Here is a 14,423-nt window from a genome sequence, read left to right on the forward strand (position 1 = left end):
GAGGGGGGTCCCCTGCCTTCCCCCAGCTCCACCCCCTCCAGGGCACAGGGTGGCACCTGTGATACCGGTGTCTCTTCCAAGGTCCAGGAGAGGGGCCACCTCTGACCTCTGATGTCCCCAGGCCCCTCCCTTCTTCAGCTGGGAACATTTTTTTTTTTTTTTTTTTTTTTTTGCGGTACGCGGGCCTCTCACTGCTGTGGCCTCTCCCGTTGCAGAGCACAGGCTCCGGACGCGCAGGCTCAGCGGCCAGGGCTCACGGGCCCAGCCGCTCCGCGGCACGCGGGATCCTCCCAGACCGGGGCACGAACCCATGTCCCCTGCATCGGCAGGCAGACTCTCAACCACTGCACCACCAGGGAAGCCCTGGGAACATTTTTTACTTAAAAATACCTTTTATTTTAAACCCATCAATTCTCTCTCTCTCACACACACACCCACACTCATGCACAGACACGCACACATCCTCTGTCAACAGCAGTCTTTGTTTTTCCAAAAGTTCTGCCTTGTCTCTGACCAGCCAGGGCTCAGGCCGGCTGGATGGGTCCTCACGGCTCTCCAGGGTGGGGTGGAGATGTCCCAGGGGGCCTGCTCAGAGGGTCATGGGCCCAGGCCATTGTCCTCTGGTCCCTACACAAAGAAGGGACCTGGGTTCAGCTACTGGGGTCTTCCCCTGTTCGCCCAGTGGTTGGCCTCTGGCCTCCTCCTCAGGGTCCTGCTTGCAGCAAATGACACAGGGGTCCAGGCTCATCTCCGAGGCACTCGAACTGGGGCCACACCCCTCACCTTCAAGCAGCTGCCCCCCAGGTCACGACGGCTACCCTGCAGGAAGAGAGAAAGAGGTATTAGGGGGTTCAGTTGGGTCACCATGAACACTGGAACTAACCTCTGTGTCCAGCAATAGGGGACTTGATAAAAAATCAGTTAGCTGCACAATCAAGTTCTTTCAGAAGGCAGAAGAAACTCTATATGGACTAACAGGGGATGACTAACTCTTTATGGACTAATATCGTTTAAGGATGAAAGCAAGGACTGAGTGCTTGTTCCTGTGTGCTGAGATGTCCAGAGAGAAGGGCACACGGGAAATCACAAACGGGTTTCCTCAGAGGAGAGGAATGTGATGAGGAGACAGGATGGGAGGAAGCCTTTTTTTTTTTTTTTAAACTCTATATACTTTTTTACTTTTTTCATTTCTTCCTCGTGTGATTTGTTGCTTTAAAAAAAATCCAATATAGTTTAAATCATAGTATTTTACACTCAAGGGCAGAACACACCCCACAGTGGTTCTCCCACTGCCTGGCTGTATACCCAGTGGCCTACTCGTCAACCTCAAAAGTAGATTCTGGAATTCTGGCCTCCCTGCCTTCATTCAGGGTGTTCCCTCTGTCAGGAATATGCTCTCTGGTCCTATCCTAGGAAGATTTCTCTATTCCTGCAATTGCCTAGCACTTCTTGTCTTACTGGGGCCAGGATAAAACCCAGAAGGGGAAGATGGGGTCTCTCTTGTGTTCTCCCATCAGGCTGGGAGCTCAAGGGGGTGGTCGGGGAAAGTCTTTCACTCTGTAGTCCCAGTTCCAGCCCAGGGACTGGCGTGGAGCAGTTGCCAACCAATGCTGCTTGGATCAGGGGTGTCCACTGGAAGACAAGCTAATGGTGGCAGCCCTGGAAGCCACCTGTCCCTCACACTGCAGGGGCAGTCTCTACCCACTGTTCTGAGGCCTGACATGTAGGTTTCATTCTCACTGTTCGCCAGCGAGATCACAGGCCTTAGAGTACCCCCTCTACTGCAGCCTCCAGCGTTGCATGACTGGCTCAGAGGCACCCAGCCAGTTGGTAAAAAGGGCTGGGCTAGAAAAATCCATGTTGTCCAACAGTCTGTCCCGTTTCTAAGACACAGTGGTGTCTGAAATCCCACTGTAAATGCTCACCCACGAGCCTGACTAGGAGATAATGGGACCGGCATTTTTCTCAGCCATCTAGAGAAACAGCTGACCATCTCGGAGCTCTGCCCGCTGTCCCGCTCCACTCCTGGGCCCAGGTTGGGGCAGATCCATCCAGATGCGAGCCCAGCCTCCCTTGAGGCTCTCCGGGCCCAGGGACAGTGTGTTCATTCACAGGCAGGGCTATTTTGAGGGCTGAGGCCACAGTCCCAGCAGAGCCTGGGGCTTGGGCTTCTCAGACAAACTCTGGCAAGAGTGGCTGAGAAGGGCGGATGGGGGTGGGGGGGGTGTAGTGTTGAGGTTGGAGGACAGAAAACCGGCCTCCCACCTTTTCACTCTAAGTCCTCAGGGTAAGGGAGGGCCACCTCCACCCCAAGTCTGGCAGTCATTGCGAGACCTGTGTCCCCTGAGGATGCTGGGACTGTTCAGCTCCCTGAACCTCAGTTTCTTCATCTATGAAATGGGGACAAAATGATTCTACTTGCCACCCCAGGGTGCAATCAAATGCAACTGCCGCTGTGAAAGAGGCTTGTAAACTGCCAAATGCATTTAGAAGAAGCCTTGACTAGGCCCCGGCTTCTTTGTCCCTTTGTGCCTCAGGGCCAAGGGCTCTGGGAAGCACTGTAGTTAGGAGGTGGCTAGAGTGAAACAGATGTGGGCTTCAACCCCTGCTCTGTCCTGGATTACCTGTCAGACCTCAGGCAAGTGACTTCAGCTCATTGAGCCTCGGTTTCCCCACGTGTAAAGTTAGTTACTGTGAGGATTACACACGTTAACGCAGGTAAAGCCCTTAGCACAGTGTCAGGAATATACTAAGTGTTCAATGAATGTTCACAAGTATTAGCATCAGCATCATCTGGTGATGGCACCTCCTTGCCCCACTGCCCTCTGTGCCACCTCTGCTCCTGAGCTGGTACGCCAAGTGGGGAAGGCCTTACAAGATGATCCTATCTGACCCCCACCCCCAGGTGACAAAAGGGAAAACAGGGCAGAGACGAGAACCTCCTTTCCACCTCCCCTTGCTATTTCTACCACAGAGGGCCACACCTAACCCCTCCTTAAACAGGAAGATGCTACAGGGAGCTATTTCCATGGTGACCCCAACCCCAGACCAGCCAGCTGGGAACGAGGTGGTGGCTCAGGGTGAAGAGATAGGGTCTGGGGCCTTGGAGCTCTCTGGTCACCAAAGAAGAGAAGGAAGGCTCCCACAGGCTCCCCAAGAGAGCCAGTTTTCTAGTCCTCAAGTCTTTGGGGCCCAGAGCCAGCCAGGATCACCCCTTTTGCTTATTCCCAGAGAAGCCTGTGTGCTTGAGAGCATGGTGTCCACAGCCAAATCTGGCTGGGTTCTAGGTCCTATAGACAGATCCCAGGGAAGCAGCCAGACCCAGGTGTGGCCCTGTGATCTGTGGGACAGGGCTGAGACCCGCAAAGAAGCCCCCAGCCTACCTGCTGTGGGGGGCAGGCACCTGATGGACACACCCTCTCCCTGAGGCCCGTTGTTATAGGGCCTTCCCACACTAACCTTTCCCACGTCCCAGTTGGGCAGGCCTGAGTTCGAATCCTGACTCCATCATGGGCGGTGTCTCTGAACCAGGGACGGCACCTCTAAGCAGTTGGGGATAACCAGAGCACCTCCTTCCCCAGCTGCTGGGGGGTTTTAATGGTAACACGCGGAGAGCGCTTAGCACGAGAGGTCAGTGCTCATCAAGACTGCCAACACTGCCGTCACTGGCCAGTCTTCGCCTCCCCTCTCTGCGTTGCCACCTTCAACGTCTACCCTTTTCCTTTCCTAGGCTCTAGCTCTCGCTGTGTCCTGCTCCTAGAACATCTTCCCCTACCGCCTCAACCTGCCTGCTTCCATCCCCAAGCCTCTGTCAGGAACCTAGCCATTGGGTCAGGGGCTTCCTCTGGCCCTGACAGTCCCTTTGTGCACCCCCCTCCCCATGAGACCACAACACCCGTTTTCACCTCCAGGCCCTGCCCTGGCCCCGCACTGGGAGTTCCTGACGGTGGTGGATGGGCATCCACAACCTGCTTCTCTGGGAATGTTTTCAGAGCCGACAAAAAACAGCTGTCGGGTAGTTAAGGTTTGCTGAACTGAGTGAACAGGTGAAAAGCAGTCAGGGAGTATTGCCGAGGGCCCACAGACCAGGGCCCACGGATGGGAGGATCAGGGACCCTGGAGACAGTTCAAATCTGAACCGAAAAAGACTGACTTAGGGAAACTGAGGCAGCAATGGCAGGTGAGAGGCCAGAAAGGGGGTGGTCTGAGGCCAGGACACAGAGGCTTCCCCAGAACAGAGTGAAGAGGGGAGCTGGAGAAGTTGTGAGAATCAAAGACTAAGGGACCCAGAAGCGTGACTCCAATCCCCCATGACTTTTTTTTTTTAATTTTTATTTTATACTGGAGCATAGTTGATTAACAATGTTGTGTTAGTTTCAGGTGTACAGCAAAGTGATTCAGTTATACCTATACATGTATCTATTCTTTTTCAAATCCTTTTCCCATTTAGGTTATTACAGAATACTGAGCAGAGTTCCCTGTGCTCCCATACTCTTTCATTTTCCAAAAGGCCACGGGGGCCAGTCAGGGACTCTCTCAGCCTCAGTTTCCCCAGCTGTAAATAGTAGCTGCTAGAATCCAAAGCTGTCACAAGACAAGCCTCCTTATTCTAAGAAAAGCCCAGGCCAGAAAGGGGAAAGGCTGGGGATGAAGCAGGCTCCTCGGGGCCTGTGCAGGAGAGCCAGCTTTCAACCAGGAGCACCCCCCAGCAACCTCTGCTGCTACGCACCCCCGTCTGTCCCCTACCAGCCTGGTTCTCATCCTTACTTAGGACAGACCACAGGAGCTTACCTCCAGCTCTGCCCGGCTGACTCAACAGTGCCCTTCCCCAGCACTCCATCTCTTTGTGGGCTGGGTATCCTCAGGAGACCCCCTCCTTCACACCTACTGCTCATCAGCTGGGTACCTCAGGCTCTTAACTGGGGGTGTGCATCCCCTTTTCTTCTCAGTCTCCTGCCCTTGGGTCAGTCTCAGGATACGGGACAATTATTTTACGGTAAGGGCAGCTCAGGACAACACATACCCAGCAAACCCAGAGCCTGCATTCTGGCTTTCGAGCTGAGTAACGTGGGCACCCCTGAGCCCCAGGTCCTCACCAGTGATAAAACGGGCAGAACTACCTGCCTGACGGGGTTCTTGTGAAGGTAAAAAGAAAGACGAGGAACGCGCGCCCGTACATAGGAAGAGCTCAATAAATGATAGCCTTTGTTATGATTTCCCCACACGCTCTTCCCAGCACACTCCTAGTGGGAGGGGGTGTCCTTCGATGAGCAATCTCCATCCTCTAAATCACGCCCGAGCTCTGGGCTTCCCTGCACCCCTCGTCTGGGGAACATTGTGAGCGGTTCTGTTCCACACCAAACTCTGGGCCTGGAGGGCCGCACCCCCGACGACTCCACGTCTCTTCCCCCTCTCTTCATTGGGGCCTCGGCCCCTCTTTTGCTCCGTAAGAGGCCCGTTCCCTGACCCTGCGGCCGCAGTACTGGAGCGCCGCGCGCACTCACCCCCTTGCGCTGGTTGCTGAGGCAGAAGGTGCAGATGGAACGCGGCTGGCGGCCGCCGTCGGGGGCGGCTGGGACCGCGCTCTTGGCGGTGCCCGCCGCTCGGAAGCACGGCTGCCCGTCGTCGGCCGCGTCGCCCAGCAGCAGCACGTTGGCCAGGTGCGCGATGTAGCTGGACGCCAAGCGCAGCGTCTCGATCTTGGATAGCTTGCGGTCCACCGGCTCGGTGGGGATGAGAGTGCGCAGCGCCGTGAAGGCCGTGTTCACGCTCTGCGTGCGGTCCCGCTCCCGCGCGTTGGCCGCCTGCCGCTGTCGCACCACCACCACCGGGCCCGCGCTGCTGGCCGCCCGCCGCCCGCCCCCGGGGCCCGGGCCGCGCCGTGCCGCCTCCAGGCCCTCGCAGCAACCGAACGACTGGTCGGAGGCGTCGCTCTCGCTGCGGTTCTCCTCGTCCTCGCTCAGTAGCCGCACGTCCGGGTACAGCACGTGCGCGCCGACGGGGCGCAGCAGCGCGAACGCCATGGGCGGCCGGCCGCTTCCCTTGGTGCGCAGCGTCCCAGCGTCTGCCGCGCCCCGCCGTGCGCTCCCGCGCGCTCCCACGGCTCAGCTGGCCACCGCCTTATAGCCGAGGGAGGGGCCAGTCCCGAGGCCGCCCCGGCCTGGGCGTGGGGCTCCGCCCTGGCCAATGGGGAGGCGCCCGCCGCGCCCCGGCCAATGGCTACGGGCCCTTCGCCCCAGTTCCCCAGGTTGAAAGCGGCCCGCGAGCTGGTGGCCCGCCCTGAAGCCTCTGGATCTTCGCGGGCGAGCGGGGCAAAAGCCGGGGGTCGGGGAGGGTTGGGTGGGTGGAGTGGGCTGTACCCAGATCCGGACTCATCTTCAGCCTAGACCGCAGGGAGGCTGCGGGCAGGTCCCTTCTCCTCTCCTGGTTTCAGTTTCCTCATTCGAAAAGAAGATTGTAGAGAAAGCAACTCGGGTTTTTCCTCCCTCAAATTCTAGTACTGTGGTTCTGCAACTTTCGTGTAAGAATTAGGGAAGGGGGGGCTTTTGACTTGATAAATTCCCCCCAATCTGATTCAGCCGACCCAGGATTTTGCATTATGTACAGGATGGTGGTGTCAGCGGAGAACAGTTGGAGAAACACTATAAACTTTCCAAATAAGGACTCGATGGTGTCACATGCCTGACGACAAACTTAAAAAAAAAAAAGCAAAACAAAAACAAAACACACAAACGCCAGTAACTCCATTCATTCATTCATTCATTCAACAAATATTTATTGGGTCCCTGCTATGGCAGGCATGGTTTTAGGTGAGAATAGAAATGTGAACAAAACAAACTCTTTGCTTTCACAGAGTTGACATTTTGGTTGAGGTCCTACCACCAAAATGGTTGTGCCAGACACAGTGCTGAGTGCTTTACTGATCTTTACTTTCCTCTGCTGAAGTTGTGGGGAAGAACCCCTGATTTACAGATAAGAGAGCTCTGGCCTTCAGGGTGAGTGAGGGCAGTGGTCCCAGCCTGTTCGGGACCCACTATCACCCCTGTCCTGTCTCCACCCCAGTGAAATACAAGTTTCTCTCCCTTACTCCCCACAGTCCCATCCTGGACTGCAGCAGCCTCCCTGGCTCCAAATCCACACACTCCCCTTCCCTCTGCTTGAAGTGCCAACACCACCCCCTCAAAAAGCTCACACTTACGAAGAGAGGGGGTGGGGGGAAGTATCTTCCCTCATTGCCTTCCTTCCTTCTGGAAACCTTAGATTGTTCAGCCTGACATCTGACATGTCCTCTTCCTCAGAGGCCCTGGGAAGAATTACTGAGCTGATGATGGTTGTTGGGGTCCCCAGGTTGCTCATGCCCCTTTCCCAGCTCCGTCCTGGGGACCGGCCAAGCCTGTATTTGCTTGGCCTTGACAATAACTTTCTCTTTAGCCCAAATGGCAGCCCATGCGGCAGAAAGAGCACAGGGAGTGAAGTCGGAAGGTTTCTAGGTGCGTTTCGGCTCCATCTTCCTTCTGGGCATCAGTTTTCTTGACGATGCCTCCCAGCTCTGCCATGCTGTGCATTCCTGGCTCCCAGACCCAGGCCAGAACGGGGGAGAGATGGGGAGCTGGCTGCTGGGAGAGCAGTCCCTGAAGTCTTCAGGCCCTAGGGTCTTCAGGAAGGTCTGTTCCCACACCTGGCTCTCCCCCCCTTCATTTGACCGTGACCCCAGCCAGGCTGGGCTTTGGGAAGGAGGAGAAGGAGGCTGCGAGGCCCCCTCCCTGCAGGGCCAGCCCCACACACAGCCCCAGGCCAAGCTGCTGCTTCCTGAGCCGATGAATTATTACCGGGAGATTTCCTTCCCTGTCTGCGCCTCCTCACAGGGGCTCTCGTTCCCTTCACTTTCGCTTCCCCCCCCTCCCCCTCTCTTCTGCTCTGGACCCTCAGGCGGCTTGAAATTCCTCAGTCCAGCCCCCTCCCATTCCAGCGCGACCTGGAGGAACCAAATAGGGCGTGAACTGGGCCCGGAAGGTGGGGAGGGGGCTTCCTTGGAAGGCGCATTCATTCATTCGCTCCTCAGGCAGGTTTTGACACAGGCGACCCTGGGAGTAAAATAAAACCATGAATGAGACTCAGGGCCTTCTGCAGCCCAGAGGGGAAGGCGAGCTGTAAACAAAGAATTCCAGGACAATGTGGTCGGTGCAAGCCAGGGCCTGGCATCAGAGAGACCCGGTTCCGGCCCAAGGTTAGCAGCCTCTTGGAGTCTCAGCTTCCTGCTCTGAAAACGGAGGGGTAATAATAGTACTTATTCCTAGAGCTGATAATGAGTTTATGCCAGGAATGCCAGGGCCTGGCACACGGAGCGCGAAACACCCAGGAGCAGTTTGTGCTAGTGGTGTCAGGGGCTGGGGCCCACCGCGGAGGAGCACCCTGCCTGGGAAGGGACTGAGCAGCTTGGACTCTTCTAGGCCTTGTCCCTGGGAGTGGGGAGGGGGCTCCTGCCACAGTCTCAGCCCACCCACACAAGGCTTTCAGATCCTCCCCTCTCTGTTCCTCACCCTGCTGCAGCCACATGGGCCCCCTCGCTATCCCTGGAGCCCACCTCTGCCCGGCACCCACGGTCCCCAGATATTCCCATAGCTCATTCCCTTACTTCCGTCCCGTCTTCCCTCAAGTCTCATCTCCTCAGGGAGGCCTCCCCTAGCCCTCCGCACTCCTCTGGCTCTCCCTCTCCCCTTCCCCTACTCTACTTCTTTCCAGAGTATTCATCACTACCTTCACTCATTCATTTATTCATTCATCCACACATGTTCATTGAGTACCTACTATGCACCAGGCACGGTTCTGGGTACTGGGAATACGGTGGCAAACACACTACATGTTTATTTGTCTGCCAGCTGTCTATCTGCACCAGAAAATAAGCTTCTTGGGGGCAGCGACTTTGTATCAATATTTTGCTCATCTCACTTCCTCCTCATCACAACCTTCTGAGGTAGGTATTGTTATTCCCACGTTACAGATGAAGAAACTGAGGTTCCGAGAGAGGGGAAAGTGACTCGCCAAGGTCACTCCGGGGCCAGCGGAGGAACTCAGCTCAGTCTTCCTCAGCCACACGGCCTCTCAGGCAGCCCAGAGGCATGTGAGGGCTGAGTGGGAGTCCACCAGGTAAGAGGAGGAGGGTCTCACAGGGTGAGAGAACAGCAGCTGGCCCCTGCCTTCCTGACCAGGGCACCCCGGCCTTCGGTCCCGCTGAAACACTTGCAGTTCCTCCGAGGCACCAGCTTTGCCCTGTCTGTCCACCTCTTCTGGAGACCCATCCCTTCAGGTCTGAGCAGACGACCCTACTCCTCCACCAAAGTTCAGTGTAGCTCCTCAGGGAAGCCTGCTTTGTGGCTCCTCCCAAACCTTGGTGCAAAGTCTTGTGCTGACACACTGTGTTTTGACTTCTCTCCCTGATTCCCCACTCCATTTCCCTCCCCCCACCAGGGCACCCACTCTATTTTTTTAAAGACAACTTTTTAAGAGCAATTTTAGGTTTAAACACAACTGAGAAGCACAGAAATTTCCCATAGGCCCCTTGTCCCCACAAATGAATGGCCTCCCTGTTATCAACACCTCCCAGCGGAGTGGTACATTTGTTACAACTGATGAATCTGTTGTACATTGACATATCATTACCACGCAGAGATTCACTCTTGGTGTTGTACATTCTATGGGTTTGGACAAATGTATGCTGACATATATCCATTATTATAGTAGCATACAGAATATTTTCACTGCCCTAGAATTCTGTGTTCTGCCTGTTCATCTACACGCTAATCCCTGCAACCACTGATCTTTTTATTGTCTCCATAGTTTTGCCTTTTCCAGAATGTCATAGAGTTAGAATCATACAGTATGTAACCTTTTCAGATTGACTTCTTTCACTTAGCAATATGTACTTAGTGTTCCTCTATATCTTTTCATGGCTTGATACCTTTTTTTTTTTTTTTTTTTTTAGTGTTGAATAATATTACCTTGTCTAGAGGTACCACAATTTATCCATTTACCTACTGAGGGACATCTTGGTTGCCTCCAGGTTTTTGCAATTAAGAATCAGGCTGCTATAAACATCTGTGTGCAGGTTTTGGATGGATATAAATTTTCAGTTCCTTTGGGTAAATACCAAGGAGTTCAGTTGCTTGATCATATGACAAGAGTATGTTTAATTTTATGAGGAACCACCAAACTGTCTTCCAAAGTGGTTGTACCATTTTGCGTTCCCACCAGCAATAGATAAGAGTTCCTGTTTCTCCATATTGTCGTCAGCATTTGGTATAGTCAATGTTCCAGGTTGTGGCCATTCTCATAGGTGTGTAGTAATATGTCGTTGTTGTTTTAATTTGCATTTCCCTGATGATGTATGATGTGGAGCATCTTTTCATATGCTTATTTGCCATCTGTATACCTGCTTTAGTGAGGTGTCTGCTAAGGTCTTTGGCCCAATTTTTAATAGGGTTATTTTCTTATGGTTGAGTTTTAAGAGTTCTTTGTATATTTTGGATAACTAGTCCTTTATAAGATGTGTCTTTTGCAAATATTTTCTCCCAGTCTATGGTTTGTCTTGTCATTCTCTTGACATTGTCTTCTGCAGAGCAGAAGTTTATAATCTTAATGAAGTCTAGCTTCTCAATTATTTCTTTCATGGGTCGTGTCTTTGGTATCATATCTAAAAAGTCATTACCATACCCAATGTCATCTAGGTTTTCTCCTGTGTTATATTCCAAGAGTTTTATAGTTCTGTGTTTTACATTTAGGCCTAGGATCTATTTTGACTTATTTTTTGTGAAGGGTGTAAGGTCTCTGTCTAGATTCATCTTCCTGCATGTGGATGTTCAATTGTTCCAGCACCACTGGCTGGAGAGACTATCTTTGCTCCATTGTATTGCCTTTGCTCCTTTGTCAAAGATCAGTTGACTGTATTTATGTGGGTCTATTTCTGGGCTGTCTATTCTCTTCCATTGATCTATTTGTCTATTCTTTCACCAATACCACACTTAAAAAAATATTTATTTAGGCTGCTCCAGGTCTTAGTTGCAGCATGCAGCATCTTTAGTTGTGGCATGTGGACTTCTTAGTTGCGGCATGCAGACTCAGTTATGGCGTGCTGACTCTTTAGTTGCGGCATGTGGACTCTTAGATGTGGCATGTGGACTTCTTAGTTGTGGCATGTGGACTCCTAGTTGCGGCACGTGGACTCTATACTTATGACACGTGGACTCTTAGTTGTGGCACGTGGACTCTAGTTGCAGCAGTGGACTTCTTAGTTGTGGCATGCGGACTCTTAGTTGCGGCATGCAGACTCTTGGTTGTGGCACGTGGACCCTTAGTTGTGGCATGCGGACGCTTTAGTTGCGGCATGTGGAGTCTTAGTTGTGGCACGCAGACTCTTTATTTGTGGCATGAGGACTTCTTAGTTGCAGCATGTGGACTCTTAGTTGCAGCATGTGGACTCTTTAGTTGCAGCATGTGGACTCAGTTGTGGCATGAGGACTCTTAGTTGCGGCATGCATACTCTTAGTTGTGGTATGCGGACTCTTAGTTGCATCATGCATATGGGATCTAGTTCCCCGACCAGGGATCGAACCTGGGCCTGCTGCATTGGGAGCGCGGAGTCTTACCCACTGGACCACCAGGGAAGTCCCTCCCACACTGTATTGACTACTGTAGCTTTATTGTAAGTCTTGAAGTCAGGTAGTGTCAGTCCTCTGACGTTCTCCTTTAGTATTGCATTGGACATTCTGGATTTACTCTAATATTTTTGATGTATGTCTGTGAATATGTGGGTGTCCTTATAAAATATAATGGTGCTGATTTGTGTGAGTGGGTTATTAACTTACACAAATGGTAGTTTCCATAGATCTGTTTCTAGGTTGTTTTGTTACTTGACACTGTGCTCTGTGTGCTGAGTCTAACTGGTGTTCATTGCTTCTACCTGCTGCTTAGTATGCATGGTGTACATGTATCCACCATGCCTCCTTTGTTTACTCCCTGAGCAATGGACACTGTAGTTACCTCCAACTCCCACCTCCCCAAAGCTATGATAACATTTGGTGCATGACTCCTGTGTGTGTTTCTCTGGCATATACACCCAGAAGGAGGATTCTGGAAGCAGAGAGAATACACATAGCCTAAGTGCTGTCTGACTACATTTTAAGATGGCTGCTGCAGTCCTCATGTCCAGCAGGGCACGTGGGACCACTTTCCCCCACATCATCCCTGGCACTTGGAATTATCTGACTTTCTGTTTTAATCTGAATTTCTCTGAAGACAGAGAAGTGGCTTGCTTTCCATCTCATTGTGCTTGCGTTCCCCACTAGACTATGAATTCTCCAGGGCAGGGAAATTATCCCAGAATCTTAGGCCAGATCCTGGATATTGTGGACAATAGTGAATGCTTATTGTATGAATGAATGAGTTAAAAGGCTGATACACAGCCTCCTAAACCTACTTTGTACCTAACCTTGACCTAGATGGTAGTGGTACAAGTGTTTGTGTGTAATCAAGGGGACACACAAAAGAGGACAAAAAGTCCTACACCTCAATCTACTTGGAAAAAAAGACTAATGATAGTTAGCATCTAATGCAGGCCTACTTTGTGCCAAGAGTTCATAGATATATTAATCACAATCTTAAGTTCAGTTAGGCAAAATAAAAGTGTATTTCTCTTTCACATTCAAGGCGTTTGCAGGTAGGGCTGATCTGGCATTCTATAGTATATATAGCCTCCGATGATCCTTGTTTCCTGGTGTCACTCCCTTGTGTAGATATCTCCCCGCATTGAATCAGATCTGACTTGTATGGCAGAAATGACAGCATGTGACCTCTGAATCTAGGTGATAAAGGCATAGGCAGACCTCAGAGATACTGCGGGTTCCATTCCAGACCACAGTAATAAAATCAATATTGCAAAAAATTGAACCACACAAAGTTTTTTGTTTCCCAGTGCATATAAAAGTCATGTTTACACTATATTGTAGTCTATTAAGTGTGGAATGGCATTAGGTCTAGAACATACCTTAGTTTAAAAATAATGCTTTTAGAAAAATGGCACCAATAGACTTGCTTGACGAAGGGTTGCCATAAATCTTCAATTTGTAAAAAACGCATTATCTGTGAAGTGCAATAAAGGGAAGTGCAATAAAACAAGGTCTGCCTGTATTTAGTTTCTGCCTTGTTCCCTTGAATCACGGAGATGGCAGCCATCATGCTATGAGACATTCAAGTTGTCCTGTGGAGAGACCCATATAGAGAGGAACTGAGGCCCCCAGCCTACAGCCAGCACCAACTTGGAACCTTCTGAGTGAGCTTCCTTTGATGTGGATTCTGGATTCCTGACCTGCAAGAAATGTGAAAAATAACAAAGAAAGAAATATAAAGATAATAAATAATCATTGATGTTGTAAGCCCCTAAATTTAGGGTATTTTGTTATGTAACATTAACTCACTAAAGCAGATGGTGTCAGGGACCCAGGCTCTGCCTATCTTTTTTTTTTTTTTTTTTTTTTTTGTGGTACAAGGACCTCTCACCGCCGTGGCCTCTCCCGTTGTGGAGCACAGGCTCAGTGGCCATGGCTCACAGGCCCAGCCACTCCATGGCACGTGGGATCTTCCCGCACCAGGGCAAGAATCCGTGTCCCCTGCATCGGCAGGCAGACTCTCAACCACTGAGCCACCAGGGACGCCCTCTGCCTATCTTTTTGCTCTCTCGTATGTGACTTCCACTCCCTAGGTTGTCTCATGGACCAGTATGGCTGCTGGAGTCATTCTGTCTGCATTCCAACTGGCGAAAAGGAGAAAGAGACAGAGGAAGGAAGGGTGCACTTCATCAGTTGAGGACACTTGTCTGGGAGTTATGGCCTCACTTCTGCTCACATCTCATTGGCCAGACCTTGTCATTTGACCATACTTTACTGAAAAGGAGGCTAAGAAATGTAGTCTTCATTGCTGGGTTTCTTATAGTATAGAAGAATGGAAGAGTAGATACCAGAAGCAACTAGTGATGCCTGCCAGAGGTGTTATCTCTGGATATAATACAGTGTCACATGGTTAAATTTTCAGATTCAGGAGCCTGTGTGTGTTCAGCTCTGCCACTTACCATCGCCGTGATCTTGAAAAATTTACTGAATTTCTCTGTGCCTCAGTTTCCTCGTCTGTGAAACATGGGTTATAAGAGAGCCTGCCTTTAGAGGGTTATTGTGAAGATTAAATGACTCAAAATACGTAGCGTTTGTACCAGTTCTGGCACTTGGCATGTGCTGTATAAGTGTTAGCTGTTATCATCATTTAATCCTTATAAAAGGTTTTCTCAATTTGGCCTGATAGCAATTTTTCCCACTTGCATCATCCCATTGAAATTCTTAGAGAGCAAGATCAAGACCCAGGGCAGTACCCGGCACATT

The 14,423-nt window shown here is 51.3% G+C and overlaps 1 protein-coding gene across 1 annotated transcript; it reads right to left on the reverse strand.

Moving 5' to 3' along the window:
* Nucleotides 1–397: 397 nt before the first annotated feature.
* Nucleotides 398–6,023, reverse strand: TCF15 (transcription factor 15; the record flags this gene model as incomplete). Its single annotated transcript, XM_081256220.1, has 2 exons — nt 398–819; nt 5,505–6,023. The coding sequence occupies 2 exons, from the start codon at nt 6,021–6,023 to the stop codon at nt 745–747; spliced, it is 594 nt and encodes a 197-aa protein (XP_081112346.1). The 3' UTR covers nt 398–744.
* Nucleotides 6,024–14,423: the final 8,400 nt, after the last annotated feature.

Source organism: Mesoplodon bidens, assembly GCF_964165515.1.
Source record: "Mesoplodon bidens genome assembly, chromosome: 15".
Classification (NCBI taxonomy): Eukaryota; Metazoa; Chordata; class Mammalia; order Artiodactyla; family Ziphiidae; genus Mesoplodon; species Mesoplodon bidens.